Source organism: Malania oleifera, chromosome 2, assembly GCF_029873635.1.
Source record: "Malania oleifera isolate guangnan ecotype guangnan chromosome 2, ASM2987363v1, whole genome shotgun sequence".
Lineage (NCBI taxonomy): Eukaryota > Viridiplantae > Streptophyta > Magnoliopsida > Santalales > Ximeniaceae > Malania > Malania oleifera.
In genome coordinates this window covers 103,395,459-103,417,322 of record NC_080418.1, presented here as the reverse complement: position 1 = coordinate 103,417,322, position 21,864 = coordinate 103,395,459, and the positions used below count along the sequence as shown (strand labels likewise).

The window sequence follows — 21,864 nt, the reverse complement described above, 5'->3', positions numbered from 1 at the left end:
TGCGCCATACCTTTCTCATTTTTTGTCTTCTCTTTCATTTGGGGCGCTAGGGAGCCAATCGAGTGTTGGAGTAAGTGCAGAAACAAGCGAATGGGCGACACAAGTTCGATTCAGTTCTTGAGAAAGTTTGAAGATTAACTTAAGAGTGGTTGATATATGCTCAAGAATGGGCAGTTCTATTTTATTTTTCGTAGAATCCAAGACGTTTGAATTCTCAGTTGAGGAGGGTGGTTCTTATTTCATGTTACGCATTTTTGAGCGAAATTGATACTTTCTCCGATCAGGTTGTGTGGGCAAAGAGAGTGCAAAACATTTGCTAGCTATTGTGGAGGAGCTAATGTCCAATGTAATTCTTGGTAATTTTGCACGAACATTCAGAGATGGTGAGAAAGTATTTATTTTGCAGTTGGGATCCAATGCACATGGTTGTTTTCAATGATCTCGGAACTTATACATGGCCGTCGGAAAAGATTTCTGGTGGTGCCAAAAGGAAAACTGGGCAGTGGGTGGAGAGGGTTTGGATTTCATCTACGGAAAGCCATTGCTCATGAGATGTTAGCTAGCAAACAAACATCCCTATCTGCACTTAAACTCACAGGGGAGAATTCCAAAACTTTTTTGTTGGCAACGGTGGAGGGGGGTCGGAGAGATGATGGTGGTAGCAAGAATGGAAAGCAAATAATGCCATATTCTCAAAATTCAAAATCGAGATATCATAGCCACGATATACGTGATTTGGGTATGGGGAAGGAACAAGAAAAATCAAAGGCCAATGTTTTGGTGGAAATTACTGGGAATGTTTGTGGTAACACAAACTCTTATGTATCTATAAAAATAAGACTCAAATTGCATAGTGGGCCAGATGCAGAATGGGAGCATTCCAAAACTTTTCTGTTGGCAACGGTGGAGGGGGGTCGAAGAGATGATGGTGGTAGCAAGAATGGAAAGCAAATAATGCCATATTCTCAAAATTCAAAATTGAGAAATCTTAGCCACGATATACGTGATTTGGGTATAGGGAAGGAACAAGCAAAATAAAAGGCTAATGTTTCGGTGGAAATTACTGAGAATGTTAGTGGTAACACAAACTCTTATGTATCTCTGAATATAAGACTCAAATTGCATAGTGGGCCAGATGGAGAATGGGAGGTAATATGGTCCAAAATTACTCAAGCTCTGGAAGTGGGTTGTACAGAGAAGATCAAGGAAAACAATAAAAGTTTTAAGCCCAAAGCTCCTTTCAAGCCAAAGCCCATACCTAATCCCAAGTCCATCTCATTCTGGCGGCCCAAACCAACACAAGCCCTTCAAAACAATAAGACCTAGAATCCAGAATCGTCATCTTTAGCCTTGGGGAGTTTAGGGAGAAGGGGCAATGTCGTGGTTCTCGATTCGAAGCAATCTGAAGTTGATCATCGAAGCGCATCGATGCTAGCCCAGTCAATGAAATCTTTTGATGACATTGTAATTGACAGTATCGGCACTGATGAGGCCGATACTGAGCTCTTAGGCTCCGACGAGACCGATACTGAGCACTTAGGTTATGATGAGGCCGATAAAGAGTGTCTCACCCCTGGTGAGTCAGCAAACACATCCGATGGTGAGGAAAACTTGTAGCAAGACATCCAATTGATTCTTCAAGAACATTTCGGCAATATTTTCAGGAAGTGGGAAAATCTTAGTAGTGGGTGCCTAAGTTGTGAGATGGAAGAAGAGTTGCGGTTCCAATTCAGATTTCTTTGCAACCTGGTGAAGTCATAGAGGGTTTGGAAGAGCAAAACCAATTGTCCTTGGTTCTGTTGAAGCCTGCAGATATTTTGGAGGTGTTACCAGCTTAGAGGATTAGTTGAGAAGAGGCTACAGATTCGTAATTTGTTGCGTACATGGAAATCTGATATTGTGTGTTTGCAAGAGACTAAATTTGAATGGATTACTAGAGGAAATGTCCGAAGTATATGGAGTTGTCCATATGTAGACTGGTTGTACTTGGGTTCAGAAGGTGCTTCTAGAGGTATTGTCCCGATGTGGGATCAAAGGGTAGTGGAAAAGGTGGATGAAGCAGTGGGGTGTTTTTCTGTTTCATGCAAATTTAAAAATTTCGGTGATCAATTAGAGTGGGCTTTCACAAGTGTTTATGGGCCAAATTTGAACAAGAGGTGTAGGAAAATGTGGGAGGAGCTGACAAGGCTGATTAGTTGGTGGGATTTGTCATGGTGCCTAGGAGGTGATTTTAATATAATTTGCTTCCCATCAGAAAGACTAGGACCTATAAGTTATACTCGGGCTATGCATGAATTTTCGGATTTTATCTCTTTTCATGGGCCGATGGATATGTCTATGGAAGGAGGCCTTTACACCTAGTCCAATTCTTCCTGCGCTTCTAGAATAGATTGGTTTCTTTTCTCTCCATTTTTGGCGGATCACTTCACTCAATTTTCATAGAGAAGGCTCAAAATACTTTCTGATCACTACCCAATTCTGTTGGAGGGGGGGAAGTCATCGGAGAGGTAGAACTCCTTTTCACTTTGAAAATATGTGGTTGAGGGTGGAGAACTTTGTTGATAAAGTGAAGGAGTGGTAGGCATCCTATTAGTTCCAAGGAAATCCTAGTTTCATACTAGCTAAGAAATTGGCAGCATTGAAGTTGGATTTAAAAAAGTGGAACGAGGCGGAATTTGGGAATGTCACTGTTAAGATGCAACAACTTTGGAACAAATTGATTGACTTGTGGGTTTTTTGAGAGCTTTAGGGGGTTGAACCTTGGGGAGAATGTTGGATAAAGCTGTCCATGATGGTCACATGTCAGGCTTTGGTGTGGGGCATAAAGAGGGAGGAGCTTTGGTGGTGTCTCATCTTCTCTTTGCGGATGATACTCTAATTTTTTATGACACTGATCTGGATCAGATTTTGTTTCTCCGTGTGATACTTACGTGGTTTGAGGCGGTCTCTGGTTTAAAGATAAATTTGGTCAAGTCGGAGTTGGTTCCTGTTGGTACGGTGTTTAATTTTGATTTATTCTTGCACATCCTTGGCTTTAAACAAGGTAATCATCCTATGGAATATTTGGGTCTTCCTTTGGGAGCCAAATTCAAGGATAAGACAATATGGAACCCAATTTTGGATGAGGTAGAATGAAGGTAAGCAGGGTGTAAACATTTGTACTTATCTAAGGGAGGTAAGAGTCACGTTAATTAAAAGCACTAATTTACCCACTTTCTATCTTTATTTCCTATTCCTGCTGCTGTGGCTAACCGTATTGAGAAACTTCAAAGGAATTTTTTATGGGGTGGCATTGGTGATGAACCAAAATTCCATTTGGTTAAATGGGACACTGTTTGCTCTCCCATTTCTTCGAGTGGTTTGGGGATAAGGAAGGTAAGACAGTTTAATGAAGCTTTGCTTGGGAAGTGGTTATGGAGATTTGGGATGGAGAAGGCCGCTCTTTGGAGGTAAGTGATAAGAGGTGAAATACGGCTGTGAATGGGGTGGTTGGTGTACTAGGCCTGTTTATGGTTCACATTGTGTTGGCTTGTGGAAAAATATTAGTCGGCGATGGCCTTCTTTTTTGTGCCACGTTCTATATGATATTGGAAATGGGTCTAAGGTGAAATTTTGGCAAGACCATTGGTGTGGTGAGACGTCTCTTGCAGTCAGCTATCCTGATTTCTATAGATTTTGCTGAGATAAAGAAGCTAGCGTGGCTGAGCTTATGAAGTTTGATAATGGAGTCTTGTTTTGGGATGTAAGTTTCTTTAGGGGTATGCATCTTCATGAATTAGAGGACTTGACTGGTTTTATGGATACCATATGTGGTGCATCGGTGAAGGGGTTCGGTGAGGATAAGATGAGCTGGAAATCTGATAGAGAAGAAGGGCTTCTTGGTTGAAGGTTATTATGGTATTTTAATGGGCTCCAAAGATTGTGGCTTTCCTTGGAAAAGTATTTGGAAACAGAAAATTCCATCTAGAGTAGCTTTTTTCGTTTGGACTGCTGCTTTAGGGAAATGCTTAACGATTGACAATTTACGAAAAAGAAAGGTTTGGATATTGGATTGGTGCTACATGTGCAAGTGTAATAATGAGACGGTTGATCATCTTTTTATTCATTGTACGGTTGCAATGGACTTGTGGGTTATGGTGTTGGGTTTGTTTGGAGTGAGCTGGGTTATGCCGCAATCTGTAGTGGGACTTCTAGCATGTTGGCAAGGCAGATTTGGTCGTTATCGAAATGGGTTTATTTGGTTAATGGTTCCTCATTGTTTATTGTGGTGTCTTTGGAGGGAGTGAAATAGTAGGTGTTTTGAAGGTAAGGAAAGATCCATTTCGGACTTGAAGCTATTTTTCTTTACAACTTTGATGGATTATTTGGCTGCTTTGCGAAACCAATCATTTTCTTCTGTTTTTGATTTACTAGATTCTTGTAATTTCTGTTTTTGATTTGTTTACCCCATGTACACTCCTTGTGTACTTAGTGTTCATTTTTGATATCAATAAACTTATTACTTATCATAAAAAAAATGTATAGTATTATAGAAAATTGTGAAGACGTATTGAAAAACTATCAATAACATTTGAATTTATAAACAAATTGCATAAATGTATTATTATTTGTTCTCTGCATTTTCTGGACAATCTAAGCTTGCTTAATATTTTATTTATGATGGGAAAAGTAACTACATAAGTGGTTAACCAAAGAGTTATGGAGAGGCTGATGATATCCGCTGTTAATCATTTTCATGCAAGCAGAGATTGGCATTGCATTGTCAGTTTCTGACAGCTTTTCTGGCATTGAATCTTAATATTTTTAGATCACAGCAGCAAAACGTGCACATGCACACACATATCTCAGATAGTATGAACTAATGATCATGATTCATTGAGCCTTCACATGGATGCCCACTAACTGATGACTTCTTGTTTCAAGTGAAGCCCAGAATTGAGAATGGGCAATATTGAGCCAAATCCTGCTTTCTGAGAGCTAGAAGTTTCTTAAAAAGTGAGACTGTCAAAATGAATTGATGCAAACTCACAATTGAAGCAGTTTTTGAATGAATTTGACTGCATCCCTGTAGCATAGGATTTCCTCACAAAATTCATAAAAGGGAGGATAAACTTTCATATGACATGTAAAGAAATACCTAAACTGGCATCCCCTTGATGCCTCTTCAGTAAAGTTTCCTTTACTTACCGGAAATGAAAAATGATTACCAGAATCTGAATTGTTTATGTTGATTAGTTTACCTATTATCATCTCATTGGTTGGGCACCAAACTTAAAATTGTATTTTTACTTTTGGTTAGCTTTCTATTAGCAGTGAGTAATTTAATCTTACTCTTTTCATGCTCGTCAAATTTCAGCTTATCGAAAACTTGCTAGAAGTTACCATCCAGATGTGAGCAAGTGAGTTGATTTTATGTTTCTCTGTTTACATTTTTAGTCTCTCCCCTTTCATTTCTTTGTTTTGTGACAACACTGGCAATCTCCTCTTTCATTCATTCTGAAAAGCCAAAAAGATTGTGAACAAGTTGCGCAATGTTATTCTTATACTTTATATAGGGTATCAGCCTCACGACATGATTCTGAATGTGGACATGATTCATGAGAATTCCTTTAGTGGGACTTAATGCTTGGTTTGTTGTTGTTGTTGTATGGCATGTGAACCTAGGTATGCATAATACTGTTTTAGGCACAATATATATATATACGTGTGTGTGTGTGTGTGTGTAATAGGTGCATGCATACTCATAAAAGCACTTAAAATCCCTCTCCAATCCAAATTCTCATACCAGTTTTATTATAAAATAGCCAAATATAGATTTCAGGTTGTCACTGATAGTATTTCACCATGCCTTTTTCATCTCTCATGATAAACAATATCCCAGTATATTGTTGTCATATCTAAAGAGAATGAATAAAGCCTAGGAAAAATGACTAGGCATAGCTGGAAAAATATCTGAAATTGAGAATGTAAAAAGTATGGAATTTTCTAAGGAGTATCCAAGAAGGAGATGGCTTCCTCGTACAGGTATTGAGGCTACAAAGTTTAGAAGCATGGTTGTCAATATGGGGATTCTTGTGTTAACAATAGCTATTTAATGATAGGAATGAAACTAAAATTGTACCTGTAAATAGAAAAACTAGAATTAGCTTTATGGACTTCAAATATTAAAAATAGAAAAAAGGATTATAAAATTTATCACTGTATATTGGAGGTATTGAGGTAATATTGAAATATAATTTAGAGAAAACTAGTATTTAAAGTATAGGGGCAATCTGAACACTTTATCCTATGGTTGGGACAGCCAATAGGCCTTGGCAAAAGTATGCCCTTCCTTATCTGTAGGCAGCTTTGGCTTCAGGTTTATGGCCCCCTGTTGGAGAAATTGCAAATCTGTGTGTTTGTCTTCTCTCTGGATCAATCCAAAACTATTTTTATGCAAAAGAAAAGTGCTCAAAAAGCATGACCTGTAGGAGGGTATGCAGGCTTGGCGAGTGCCAGGATAAATCTCATTGTCATTTCCTACTCTTTCATGTTGGCCTCTGAGTTGACCTGTTACTGGCAGCTTCATCAGGCAATTTCCCTTATGTTCATGTCAGTGGGGGCTTTTGAGCGAAGTATCTTAGTCTTTGCATTTTTTTTTTTGGATAGCAAAAGAAGAGGTTCTTTAATATATTAAGAATCTACAGCAAGGAGAATAGGATATCCTTAAAGAAATCTGGGACAAACCAGATGAAAATACGAAATAGAACTAGAAATAAAAAAGAAGAAAAAGCAAAAAATTCCAGCTCAGGAATGGGTGGGATCCAAAGGAAGTTGCAATGCTACTCAGGCAAGTCCTTTGAAGTTTGTTTGACAGATAGCTTGTCTTTTCTTTCTGCTCATTCGTTGTAAAGCAAGGATTGGGGATAAAATTCATTTTGGGGAGGATTTGTGGGTTGGTGAGTCTTTGCTGGAGCTGTTGGGGCTGCGTTTGTTTAGACTTCCCTTGTCCATGAGGCACCAATTTCAGCTTTTTATTTCTGTTTTTTTTGGGGGGGGGGGGGGAGGTGGTGCTCTTTTTCTTGGGATTTTCATTTTTTGTAGAAGTCTCAACGAAAGAGAGGTTGATGAGTTAACTCGATTGCTTAGCATATTGGGTTCTTTCTTGCCAAACATGAGTGGGGACTCAAGGCTTTGGATTGGGGACACTTTGGGGTCTTCTCTTCAAAATCTTTTTTCTCTAATCTCATCAAATCCACAAATCCTAGCCCTTTCTCATTAAACAAAGTTGTCTAGAAAGCAAAGATTCCATTTAAAGTCTGAGCTTTCGTTTGGACTCACATACTTAATAAGATCAATATGAATGATGTGTTACAGACCAAGGGGCCCTACAGAAGCTCTTAGTCCAAATATTTGTATGCTGTGCTGTAGTTCAATTGAGAATCTGTTCATTTATTTCTTCATTGTAAGGTGGCATGACACGTGGAATAACCTGTTTTTTGTTTTTTGGAGGGCACTGGGTGGCTTTGGAATCTATCTCTGACTTTTTGAAAGTAAAGTTTTGGGGCTTTGGGAAGAATAAAATTTTGTTTTTTGGAGAAGACTGGGTGGCTTTAAAATTTATCTCTGACTTTTAGAAGGTAAAGTTTTGGGGCTTTGGGAAGAATAAAATAGGAAGGAAATTTCGCATCTGTGCAGTTTTCACAGTGCTGTGGGTGCTATAGATTGAAGTAATGCTAGAATTTTCAGAGAGAAGAAGACCCCTTCTTTCTTACTTCAGGAGAAAGTAATTTTTTATGCTTCTTTTTGGGCCCATTCTTTTTGGTATTTTGAAGGTCTTCACTGTTTGATGTGGAATATCAAACCAACAAATATCTCCACCTCTGAATATACAAAAAGCTCACTCCTTTAAAATTCCCATAACCAGCACACAAAAGAGATGCTACGTAATGAATCTTTGATAAGATCCTAGGGCTTTATCATAGAAAAATTGGGGAAATTGAAAGAATGGAAAATAGAAAGAAAAATAGGGTCAAATTAGCCGAAGGCTATGAAATCTTGAATGGAAAAGCTCTGCAGGGTTACATATGTATAGGGTAGAGAACCCTGCTTCTATTAGGAATGTAAAATATCCCAATCCAAGTCCTTAATCAATTGAATCCTAATTAATTTGGGAAGCCTAACACATTAACTAAAAATCCCAATATTAAATAGAATCCCAATTGATTTGGAAATCATAACACAATAATTAGAAGTCCCAATTGATTTGGGAAACATAACATTAAACAGAAATCCCAAGTGATTTGGGAATCCTAACGCATTAATTAGAAATCTTAATTGATTTGGGAATCCTAACATTCTTGCCTGCTCCAAATCAGCATTGACTTCAAGCCTTAGCAGCAATAAACTCCGGGAATCTCTCCTCCAAGGATTGATAAATTTCCCAAGTTGCATCTTCAACTAGTAAGTGTGACCAGTGAACTAAAACTTCTGTGATGTCTTGACTTCTACATTTGGCCCACAAGATGATCTAGAATTGCTTGTGGCTGCACTTGAACCTCACTAGTAGGTGAAATATCAGGCAAGTGGTGTTGCACAGTAACTTGCACTCCTAACTTTTGACGCAAGAGACATGAAAACCTGGATGTATGTTAGAACTTGTTGGTAAGTCAAGACAATGAGAAACAAGGCCTATACGTTCTAGGATCTTATAAAGCCTATTGAACTAAGGAGATGACTTCATTGAAGAACCAATAGTCATATGTGTTGTCTATAGGGTTGTAGCCTGAGAAATAATACCCAATCTCCCATTGAGAATTCCATTTCACTATGGTGCTTATCAACTTGCTGTTCTTATGAGCTTGAGTTGCAATGAGATTTTTCCTTGAGGAGCTGAAGCACTTTGTTTCGATCATGTAACTCCTTGTCAACTCGATCGACTTTGGATGATCCAGCTGAATACCTAGCAAGAACAAGAGGCGACCATTAACAGTCTCAAATGTAGTCAATTTGACTGAGGAATGATTAGTGGTATTGTACTACCATTGAGCCCATGGAGGCCTTTGCACCCAATCCTTTGGTTTGTTGCTAGCAAGTCTCCAAGCGCTTGTTGACAACTTTAGTTTGTCCACCTGATTGTGGATGATTTATAGTGCTCATAGTCAATTGTGTTCCTTGCAAACGTAAATGATCCTTCCAAAAGTTGTTGGTAAAGACTTTGTTATGATCATTGACAATAGATTGAGGAACTCCATGCAACTTGATAATATTCTTAAGAAAAATACGTGCAATACTAGTAGCAATATCAGGGTGAGTTATAGCACAAAACTGAGCATATTCTGTGAGACAATCCCCAACAACAAAAATAGTAGATTTACCATGAGAAGATGGTAGTCTCTCAATGAAATCCATGTAGAAATCAATCTAAGCTTCTTCTGGAATAGGAAGAGGCTGTAGAAGGCCTGGACTTGCCACAGTTTCACCTTTTTGTCATAGACAAACATCATATTTTACCAAACTTTTTTGTTTTTACCCTTAATTCCCTTCCAGTAAAATTCTTGAGAAATTCTTGAGGTTCTAAGAAAACCAGAGTGACCTGCAGCCGGTGATGCGTGTAATTCTTGCTGTATGGTTTGCTTGTGGGCTGGATTAGGCTCTAATAAAATCCTCCCCTTACGTAAGTTTAAAGAGTCCCAAAAGTAAGGAGGGATCAAAGCTGGCTCTTCTTGTAGCATTTGGATAATACCTCTAGTCTCTGGGTTTTGCCACCATTCAATTTGTTCAAGAGTAGTACATGCAAGTACAAAAATAGCTGCCAGTTCAACTTGTTCAGGAAGTTGTGAGAGTGCATCTACCACCACATTCTTGGTCCCTTTCTTGTAAATAATCTCATAGTCATAGCCCAGCAAGTTAGTGACCCACCTCTGTTGTTGCATGGAAGGGATTGGTTTCTCCAAAAACGACTGCAGGCTCTTGTGATCAATTCAGATTTGGAAATTCTATCCAATTAAATACGGTCTCTACTTTGTAACTGCATGCACAATGTGATGCAGGGGCAGCATCAAAGGTTCTGCAGCCATGGGAGAATTTAGAAGAAATAGAACAGAGGAAGGAAAGGGAAGTGAGGAGAGAGGAGATACCAAAGGGGAACTCACGCTCAATTCAACAATTCAAATTCATTAACAACTGCCTACATCCTGGCTTTCACACACTATTTATAAAAAAGGCCTCTAGACACATGAAATTACACACATATCCCTAAAACAACATTGCATTACAAACATACCCCTAGAATACACAATAATTACAACCAAGCCCCCAACTTAAATAATCCTAGTACAAGCGAACTACAAACACAAACAACTAACAAACTAAGCACATTTGGGTTTTGGACCCAATAAAGCATTCACCTTATTCTTTGACGTAGGCCTCCTCATTGGGTCGAAATGATCCAAATAGCCGCTTCTCGTCCTACATCAATTCCCTCCTGAAAAGAACTCGACGGGAAAAATACCAAAGGAGTCCATCACCATGAATAGAGTCATCTCGTTTCATAAGAAAGGAACCAGCAGTATGCTTCAACTTGGTGTATGGAAGAATTCGTGATGGCATCAACTTATACTTCTTGTTGTCAATGGAGAGGGAATAAGAATTCTCATATCCATTATGCTTCACCTTCCTATCAAATAACCATGGTCGACTCAAAAGACAAATTTTGAGAGGAAGAATATCACATTGTACTGTCTCCATAATGGAACCTATCTTGAAGGTAAGTAAGCCACAATCACGGAACTTCAAGTTGGTATTATTCACCCAAGCAAATTTGTATGGTTTGGGATGAGGCTCAACTTCCAAATTTAACTTCTTCACTTAGAAACTACATTTTTGCAACTACTAGGATCAATAACCAAGGTACAAAGCTGTTTTTGGCATATCACTAGAGTTTGAAAGATGTTGATCCACCTCCAATCCTCTATCTCTTTAACCTTGCAAGAGAGCATTTGTTGAAGCACTAAACAGGTTCAAAAATTGCCATCATCATCTAAGTCACTTGGAATTTCTGTTTCAGCTTCAACTACTTGAGTACCATCATCATCTTCTTCGTCCTTTCCTACTACAACCAAGAATTGGTGAGGACATTGTGCAGCTCAATGCCCAAGACCTTGGCATTTAAAGCATTTGAGTGATGGTTGGCTCTTATATATTGTTCCAGAATGCTTAGGAGTTTTCCCAAGAGTTATTAGTCTGAACACCTTTACCTAATTGCTCAACAGTCTTCTCTCGTACAACTCGACTAGTACTCTTCTCAAACCGAAGGGCTGATGTAGCTCTAGGAGGATTATGTTGCATGTCCTTGTCAATCTGAGTGGCAACCTGTGCTGTATCCCAACTGTGATGAGGCAACATGCAGCAAGTTTGGAGGCAATAGCTGGCTTTAACACTTTTCTATGTAAAGCTATCATAATGTCCTCTTTCCATTCTATATTGGCACGAGTAGCCAAATGGCGGATCTACTAGTGTACTGCATCACTATCTTTTCTTCTTACTTCAAATCAAAGAGCTGAAGATGAACATGCTGCTGATAATTGGGAGGCACAAATTGCTCCTGCATGGCTCGCTCCATCTTATCCCATGTAATCTCACCAAGTCTCCTTCTAAAGATCTCCCTTTGTTTAATCCACCTACTTTGATCAGTTCCCTTCAATTTTGATTCAGCGAAGTACAACTTTCTAGCCTCATTCATGTCATACCATCTGAAATAGTACTCCAAAGAATACACCCATTCATAAAATTTATCAGGAGAATCATCACCATTAAAATCTAAGACTTCTAGTTTAATTCGCTTAAATGATTATTTTGGCCTTCACACAACTCAAAGCATGAGGGACAGCAGCTATTCCACTATCTTGTTTGGCATGAAATTCCATGGGCCTTTTGACTAAGGCTGCAACTTCAGTTGTTAGCCTATTCAAAGCACCAATAATAGCCTCCAAAGCATTTTCCATATTTTGTACCCTACCGGATAACAACTCCACCTTTGCAGACAATTCAACAATGGTCACCATGATGCAATTATATGAGGCAAACCAGAAACTTCACTTTCAATTATTTAAGAACAGTCTTGAAGTCACATTTTATCTTCAGTATCATGCAGAAATGAAACAAATTCACTAGCAAAACTCACAATTGCAGCAAAAAAAACATTACTGCGCTTGCTTACAATATATTGTGTAGATCAAATTATCATGGAGAAACTTGAAATATCATGGCTGCAGGCAATTTTTCACGAGACAGGAAATTGCAGTAGACTTTTGGAAACTTTCTCACACGCTTCTCTGGCGCGTGGGGTGCGTGAGTCGCTGGGGACAAAATTCTGGCGATGAAACTTCAGGCGAGTGCAGATCAATGGGTGGGGAGCACAGTGGTGGTGGTGGTGTGATGAGAAAAACACAGGACTATAGGGATTCTTGAAGGCCGACAGCTGGAGTATGTTTGGCCTGTGCGTGGGGGTTCTGCCAATGGTCTTATGGCGATGAAAACTTGAGGGTGAGGGTTTTGGGGTTCTCTGTTTTCAATGGGATGGGTGCTGTTGCAGGAAAGGGGTTTGGAAGGTGATTTTGTTTTGAAAAATGGGACATGACTGGAGTTTCTGAAGAAGTTTAGAAACTGCAGAACTGCTTTTTGTTTTTTTTTTTGGTTTTAAACTGACATTCAGAGATCGAAGTCGCACTTTGATACCAAATGATCCAGGGGCAGCATTAAGGTTCTGCAGCCATGGGAGAATTTAGAAGAGGAAGGAAATGGAAGGTAGGAGAGAGAAGATACCAAGGGAGAACTCAGGTTCAATTCAACAATTAAAATTCATTAACAACTGCCTACATCATAGCTTTCACACACTATTTATAAGAAAGCCTCTAAACACATGAAATTGCACACACCCCTAAAACTACATTGCATTACAGACATACCCTTAGAATTCACAATTACTACAAACAAGCCACCAACATAAATAATCCTAATACAAGAAAACTACACACACATACTTAAACAACTAACTAACTAAGCACATTTGGGTTTCAGAACCAGTAAACCTTTCACCCTATTCTTTGACATAGGCCTCCTAATTGGGTTGACATGATCCATCCAAAAAGCCGCTTCTTATCCTACATCTCAATGACTAGTATCTCTTTGTCATAAGCAGACATGTGGATGTGGGATGGAGAAATGGCCTTACTGATAAAGGCAATGGGACGTTTGTCTTGCATTAAAACTGCACCAATGCCAACTCCTGACGCATCAAGCTCAATGATAAACACCTTGTTGAAGTATTGGAAGGCAAGAATTGCTGTGGTGTTACATTGCATGCTCAAGCTTGACAAAGGCTTGTTTAGCTTCCTTGCTCCATTTAAATGTATCCCTTTTTTTTTTTTTTTGATTCACTTGGGAACTCTAGCCACCGACGAGCCCTTTGGACCCCCTCGCCTACCCCTTGATGCGCCTCCCAATGTTAATCCGAATGCAGTCATGGCTTATTCACACTTGGGTTGACTTTTGGGAAGTGGTCAACCTCCCATGGCCCCTCCTTTACATCATGTGGATGGGATCCCCTGAGGGGCTGCAAAGTGCACCAAGACCTTGACACCGCTGTGAATTGAACCTCCGATGCTCATGTTATCCCTGCCTGCTTTACAACCGTGATGGAATGGTTAGTGGTGCACTAAGCTTTCCATAATCATTGATAAACTTGTGGTGGTAACCAGTGAACCCCAAAAATCATCGCAGCATTTTTATTGTCTGTGGAATAGGCTAGTCGGCCATCGCTTGTATTTTAGAAGGGTCAACTAAAACATGTTCTTGGGAAACAACATGCCTGAGGTATTACAGATGTAGTTGAGCAAAGCTGCATTTTGATTTCTTGACAAATAGATGATGCTCACAAAGTGCGGTTAGTACAATTCGCAAATTACATAAATGATCTTCAAGAGATAAGCTATATATCAGGATATCATAAAAAAATATGAGAACAAACTTACATAAGTAAGTTTGAAAAATGTTATTCATGAGACTTTGGAAGGTGGAACATGCATTGGTTAACCCAAAAGGAATATCCAAGAGCTTGTAATGGTCATCTTGAATTCTAAACTCAGTCTTTTGAATGTCATCCTCATGTACCCAAATCTAGTGATAGCTTGATCTCAAGTTGAGTTTGGTGAACTGCTGAGCACTTCCCAACTCATCTAACAATTCACCCACAACAGGGATAGGATATTAATTCTTTATAGTGTTCTTGTACAATGCTTGATAATCAACACGCATCTACCAATAGCCATCCTTCTTCACCAATTAGACAGGAGAAGAATATGGTCCGACACTTGATTGAATTATACCAGTATCTTACACTATCTTTTCTATTTTTGCCTTCTGAAAATAAGGATAAGGATGGGTGTTATTTGGGGCACTACCTGAAAAATAGAGGAATGCAGTGATCATGTTTTCGTTGAGATGGCAATCCTTGTGGCTCCACAAAATAGGTTAGAAAACTCTGAAATAAGAGATTCCAGCCCTTCATCTTGGCCAGATTGATGTTGTGTCTCCTCTAGTGCTCGAAGGTGTACCAAGCAGCCATTTCCCTCCTTTTTAAGGAGCTTGTCTATACGATGACTTGAAATTGTAGTGACTTTACCACAATATTAGCCTTTAAGAGTCACTCTCTAGCCGTTCATGGTGAAACTAGTGTGGACAAATTCCAAGCAATGTGATGTGGGACAAGAAGTAAGACCTTGGGAAGATCCTTGTTGGAAAATAATTAAGAAGAGTTCGGTCAAGGAATTGTGGGGTTTTAGTTAGTAGTTTATTATGTGTGTTTTGTATTAATTAGTATATGATTATGTGTATTTGGGGGTTGTTTGTAATATTTGTGTAAATCGGGGGTACATTTGTAGTGTAATGTAGTTTTAGCGGTTTATGTGTAATTTCATGTAAAGGGGCTTTCTTATAAGTACTGTATGAAAGCTATGTTGTAGGCAGTTATTGATAATTGTGAATTGAAGTGAACGTGAGTCCCCCCCTGGCATCTCCTCTCCCCTTCCCCTTCCCCTTCCCCTCTTCTAATTTCTCCATGGCTGCAAAACCTTGTTGCTGCCCCTGCATCACAATGTCACCTAAAGTCCTTAACCATTCAATACCCAAACTTTATTCTCTTCTAGCGGTAGCAAAAAAGAAATCAACATACAACCCATGATTTGCATGGTAAGTTTAACCTTTGGACACTTGCTCTGACATGTCAAAGTCCTTCCATCTGCAACCTTCACATCAAACATTTCATATTTCCTCATAGGATAGGCTAGTTGTTTAGCAATTTTAGTGTCCATGAAATTATCAGTACTAGCCTTATCACGTTGAATGTCAGGTAGGAGACCTTCAATAAAAGTACCGTCGAGTTGGCTTTCATTCCAATCTTTAGTCCTATTTGATAATTGCTCAAATTGGGTCTGATACTCCAAGACGGTGCTTCTTTGGCGTATTTTGGCAGGCTCTCCATCAATATTCTGATATCTAGTGGGCCCAAATCGAGCAAGTAATTCAGAAACAAATTCTACACATATAAGCATTCCATAATGAGCTTCAAACCAGTCATACCTCTAAATAGCATTGCCATCCAGAGAGTGTGGTGAAAGGGAAAGTATTTTTCAACCCTAGAAACCTTGCCGGTAGGGTCATCACTATCCCTCCAAGGAAATTCCACCTTCATATGAGAAGGACCATGGTCACACTCTCCTTGGTAACCTCCTTCGTGCACGTACAGTTGCTCCTTACGATTAGCTTATGTATAGACAATCTTCTCTCTTTATATGGGAAGAAGTAATGAGTAGTTTTGAGAGTGATGCTTGGATCTCTTCAAATTGAGGCTTAAGCATATTGCTAAGTTCAACCTTTAGCCCATTTTCCATATGGAACTGCTGAATTATGTTGTTGCTTGAATGAAGAAGTCCCTAGGGTTGCATATATATAAGGTAGGGAATCCTACTTCTATTAAGAATGTAAAATATCTCAATCCAAGTCCTTAAAGGACTCCATCCTAATTGATTTGGGAATCCTAACGCGTCAAATAAAAATCCTAACATTAAATAGAATCCCAATTGATTTGGGAATCATAAATTGGGAATGATAACACATTAATTAGAAATCCCAATTGATTTGGGAATCTTAACAATCTTCTCTCGAAAAAATGTGCTCATTATGTTCCAACCACAGCCCCCATACCACTGCAAAGAAAGCACATTTCCAAAGCCTGCCTGTCCTTTATTTTTCCAAAACCAACAAAACAAACTTCCAAAATATCCTCCACCATCTTTGGGCAAACCCAACACTCTCTCAACAAAAAAAAAACTTATTGCTTACCCTTGAGGCAAAATCACACTGCAGAAAAAGATGAGATGCTAACTCAGAACAGTTAAAACAAAGCATACTGACATCTGGAGAAGGTCCCTTACGGTCATCTAATCTGCAATAAGTTATTGTTATTGATTCTATTTAGTGCAACCAAACTAGATAAAAATTTTGAGTTTTGGGAGGACTTAGGCCTTTCAAATAGAATTGTAGAGAGGAAAAGAGTTAGAATCAGTAAAAAATTCACTGAAGGATTTGCAAGAATACACCCTGGTAGGATTGAAGGGCCAGGAATGGCTATTTGCTTCCAAAGAAATGTGACAGTTATTCAACAATACTAACAACGAGGATAACTCTTCCGCTTGCTTATCATTAGTCTTTGCATTGGGAGCACTTTCATTGTTTTTATCCTGCAGGACATAATAAACATAATTCATTATGCCACTATGCCTCTAGTGAACTGCAATTTGGAACATGACTTCCAAATAGTTAGCAATTTTGGATGCATTATTCAATGTTACCATGAAATTTATGGGAAAGATGTGATGATATCACTATTATTTTACAAATTTCTAATATGTAACTTTGAATTGTGGATTAATAAAAAACTTAAGTAAGATAAAGGAGTCAGATAGCTATGTAGATTTTAGTGACTCTACAACACTATGACAGGGTAGATGCTTCTGCTACATTTTATTCAGGATTTAGTAATTTTGATGATGTACTGAAAAAAGCCTGTCCACATATCCTATTCTACGTTCTGTTTTGTGTTCATGCTCAAGTGTTGCTCTATGAAAACTGAAACTCTTTTTTGTTGAATCGTAATGAGTCTTCCATCTATAGTTTTTCACTTGTTGCCGTTTATCAATGGGAATGGGTGAGTTGATATTCATTGTATCTTTCCAATAATGAAGAATCCCGAGTCCAGTGAGATCTCTTTTCTGGGAAGAATGCTAAATGCTCTTGGAGATCCTTATCGTTGTTGTCTGTTCTTCTGGAAGATCTAATTTTAATGTTTACGACGATATTTCATGAGAGAGAGAGTTGTGGAGTACTAAAAAGTAGATGGCATAGCCATTGTTGTTGCCTAGTATTTATAGAATTTGTATATTAACATAATGCCTTTTCTCATGCTCAACACAAATCAAGCTTATCCACTTCACTTGGGTAGTCCACGATCCTCATTAGTTTCTGTTGAAGTTCTTCTCCGACATAGTGACATTCAACTTCCATGTGCTTTTTCTTGTACAGTCCTGGGTTTTGGCAACATGTGCTGCTGTCTGATTTTACACACTCCCAACTCCATAGGTTATGAATGTTGGAACTCAAGAGCCAACATGTTCTTCAACCAGATCATGCAAGTGGTATGAGTCGTGATTTGCACTCAAAAATTCAGTACTATACCTTGCAATGCTATAAATCTTGCTTTTCAAACACATCAATTCCCTGAAAGAAGAATACAATTCAAGTAGTAAATCTTGATGAAGATCCAGTCCAATACTCCAATCTGCATCTGTCTATCCCTTAATCAGAGTTTGATTGACTCTGTTATAGAAATTGACCCAATGGACTTTTGAGATACGTGTCAAGGTGAGCAGAGTGGCATCCAATTGTTCATGGTGTGTCTAAGAACTGAATAATCACATTAGCCGCAATGAAATATCTGGTCTGATAAGCGTGAGATAATTCAATGGATCTGTCAATGATTCGTCATCTGCTTCTAATTTGATGTCAGGACCCATAGGAACATCAATGGGTTCAGATCCTAACATCTCCATTTCACTCAACAGGTCAAGCGCAGATTCCTTTGTGATAGAAATATCCTCAATCATGGCCTGGCTAGTTAAATGTCTGAAGGATACTTCTATTGTCCCAGATTTGTTTTTGGAGAACTCTGCGAGAATGAATTCAACTCCTCTATTTCCTTGTATCATGCAACTAATATATTCCACATTCTCAATCAATAGTATTTTTCTTGTAGTGGTTTGATGGTAGAAAATAGAATTGTACCCCACATCTTTAAATGACCAAATCTGCTGAACAGTGCTCTGACCACCTAGACATTCTTGAGGCAACAAACTAAATTTGACTCCCTGAAGGACAAATCTTAGACAGGACTGGAGGTGTGGGCGGACAAAATATTAGATCCCAGTTGGTTGGAGGATAGCATCAACACTTGAAGAAAATGGCAGAATATTGTCAGTGTAGGAGGGAGTTTATTTTATATTACAAACAGCACACTGTCATACCCATTTCTGTACACTCATGGATGTAATCTATGGAGATGAATACATAGGAAAATTAAAAGATTTTGTTGCAATGATTTGCTTGGAATTTCTTGCAAAGTTCAATCCCTAAATGGAAAATAGTAGGAGGATTATGCTTATTGAGGAAATTGTTGAGGAGAAAAAATATGAGGAGCAGCATATGAGGTTGAACTAATAGATTTAAAACAGTGACTTGTGTTCAACATTGAAAAGCATTGGGTCTGTCTTGTTGAACCTGTGCGTGGATCTGGTGGTTGAACTGGTGATGTCTGCATCACACACACACACACAATGATAGTATTGCACCAGTCAGGGAAAATATTACAAAAATGTTGGTCATAGTAACCTGTTAGCCACTTAGATTAACTAACATATTCTAGATAAAACTAGTACTGTTTTCTAAAATGTTCTTGAAACTTATTATTATTAGCATCATGTGGTCATGATCATGACCATCGTCATCATGGTCATGATCACAATCATGATCATCATTATTATTGTTCATGAAACAAATATTGAAAGATAGAGACGTGAAAGTGTTTGATTCAATTGAGTGATTAACTATTTACTCACTCTGTGTATATATATTTATTCATATAAATATTCTGTACTCGGTAATTAAACAAGTTGGTTTGGCGGTTACTCGTAAGTCATAACCTCAATGCTTATCCTCTCAGGTTTGAGTTGGGCTGCCTTCTCTGTATCTTCATTTTTATTATTATTATTATTTTACTTTTCTCTTCTTCTTCTTCTCTGTGAAGAGCTGAGTTGATCTGGTGCTGACCCTGGTCTAGTCCGGTTCAGACTGGCTCGGATCGGGTTAGTGGGTCACTGCCAGTTCATGCAATTTTCAGTTTTGGGGTCTCAACCAAAATGGCCTGTGACCAGTTTGGTCGAACCAAGTTGGACCAGCCTGCTGAGGCAAAACATTAGGGTTTATTCTGTCTTCGGATGAGCAAATGAAGCACTTCCTTATAAGCTGGCATGGAATGGAGAATGGAGCTTTGATTTTGTGTATCCCAAATCATGAATTACTAATTGTATCCAATCTCCAAAAATTTTCAAAATTTATATTTTTGGAATGACATTCATGGAATCTCCTTGAATGGGATCAAACTTTATTTCATGGGTTTTGTATGATATTCCTCTTATTATATAACATTCCCTGATAGAACTTGAATCTTCTCCTCACAATAGCTTATGTGTGTGTGAACAATGTTTACAAATATTCATTTCCTTTGTTCGTCTGGAATCATTTTATTCTGTGCTGCAGAGATCCTGGAGCAGAACAAAAATTCAAGGAAATTAGCAATGCTTATGAGGTAAAAGTTTAGTTTTTCAATTGTTCATTGGTTCTGCTTTGTGATTCGTGATTTTTAATGGCGGTTTTAAAAACCACGAGCTTAAATTATTGATGTGTCTGAAATCAACTTATGCTCCAGGTTTTGTCAGATGATGAGAAACGATCCTTATATGACAAATATGGAGAAGCTGGACTTAAAGGTGCTGGGATGGGCATGGGGGTGAGTAACACTTTCGTGATGGAAAAATTCAATGATTTAGAAAGATGCTTTCAATTTAGTGCAATTGATTGTTCTATTGTGGCAGGATTTCAGCAATCCATTTGATTTATTTGAATCTTTATTCGAGGGCATGGGGGGTATGGGTGGCATGGGTGGCATGGGGGGCAGAGCTTCCAGGAGCAGAGCAGTTGACGGTCAGGATGAATATTACAATCTAATCTTAAATTTCAGGGAGGCAGTTTTTGGGGCTGAAAAGGAAATTGAAATAAGTCGACTGGAGAATTGTGGGACCTGTAATGGTTCAGGAGCCAAACCAGGGACCAGGCCATCCAAATGTAGTACATGTGGGGGACAAGGCCAGGTTGTCTCATCGGCAAGGACCCCATTGGGTGTCTTCCAGCAGGTTATGACCTGCTCCTCTTGTGGCGGGACTGGTGAAGTTTCCACCCCTTGCAGTGCATGTTCAGGGGATGGTCGGGTCAGGAAAACAAAGCGGATCAGTCTTAAAGTTCCTGCTGGTGTGGACTCTGGCAGCCGTTTGAGGGTCCGATCTGAAGGTAATGCTGGTAGGCGTGGTGGATCTCCAGGTGACCTGTTTGTCATTATTGACGTTGCCCCTGACCCTACACTTAAACGCGATGACACTAATATTCTGTACACCTGCAAGGTCTCATATATTGATGCAATCCTGGGGACGACAATCAGTGTTCCAACTGTTGATGGCATGGTTGATTTAAAAATCCCAGCAGGAACCCAGCCAAACACAACACTAGTAATGGCAAAGAAGGGAGTACCATTCCTAAATAAAAGTAACAGGAGAGGTGATCAGTTGGTCCGTGTTCAGGTTGAAATTCCTAAGAGGCTGAGCAGTGAAGAGAGAAAGCTTGTTGAGGAGCTTGCCGATCTAAGCAAGGGAACGACCGCAAGCAGCCGGAGATAGTTGCCTGATGCGCCTCGCCCTTGTTTAGGTTGTATACGCCCCTTGCCGGTTATAATTATGTTCGCCCTTCAAGGATGCAACTTCTAGGAAAATCACTTTTGAGGGAAAATTTAGCAGTTGCTCGACCAGTTTGAAGCGTGGAGGAGCAGGTGTTTCTAGCTGTAGGTAAAATTATTTTATGATAATTTTGCCCCATGTAGACACGGGGTGGGGAAAACGAGCTGGGCCGTTGCAAAAAACAGAGTTTAAGGTGTGAGGGACATTTCGCTTAGCTCGAATGCAAGAGCTTGAAGTTTTGCATACGTTTTGATCATAAAATTTTAATGGCACATAGAATTTGTAACATGTTTGGGCTTTATTTTTTGCATTACATTGTCAATCCCTGTGAAATGTAGAGGATCAGTTTCTCATTTCTGAACTGGCGTTGAGACGGAGTTTATTGTTTTTAGCAGAGTCAAATTACCATATACAGATTGGGATGCACGTTATAGTATCCATAGAAAACCCTACACAATTTCCATAGCAGATATTTTTGGAGGATTGAATGACCTTTGTAAAGAGCTGTGAGGGAAGACGGGTTTCCTTCCCGAACCTCCGGCGTGGAATATTTGGAGTGTTCTACAGGTTGATTACTTTAGGCTTTTCTATAATTTTTACTATTTTTTAGCGGATCAACAATTTTACTTAAGAAAAGAAAAGAAAAAAAAAAAAGAAAAATAATTTTTCATTATGTTTTTCTTCTACATTACACTTTATTAGAAATGAA

General features: G+C 38.9%; 1 protein-coding gene across 2 annotated transcripts in view; it reads left to right on the top strand.

Annotated features, from left to right (window-relative positions):
- Positions 1-21,512, top strand: part of LOC131149132 (chaperone protein dnaJ A6, chloroplastic-like) — a 47,126-nt gene extending 25,614 nt beyond the window's left edge. For both annotated transcript variants that reach the window (XM_058099251.1, XM_058099252.1), the window contains exons 5-8: positions 5,357-5,399; positions 19,909-19,957; positions 20,078-20,158; positions 20,244-21,512. In XM_058099251.1, coding sequence (XP_057955234.1) covers positions 5,357-5,399; positions 19,909-19,957; positions 20,078-20,158; positions 20,244-21,098 — 1,028 coding nt within the window. In that variant the 3' untranslated portion in view covers positions 21,099-21,512. The remainder of the gene's footprint in view (positions 1-5,356; positions 5,400-19,908; positions 19,958-20,077; positions 20,159-20,243) is intronic.
- The last annotated feature ends 352 nt before the right edge of the window (positions 21,513-21,864 follow it).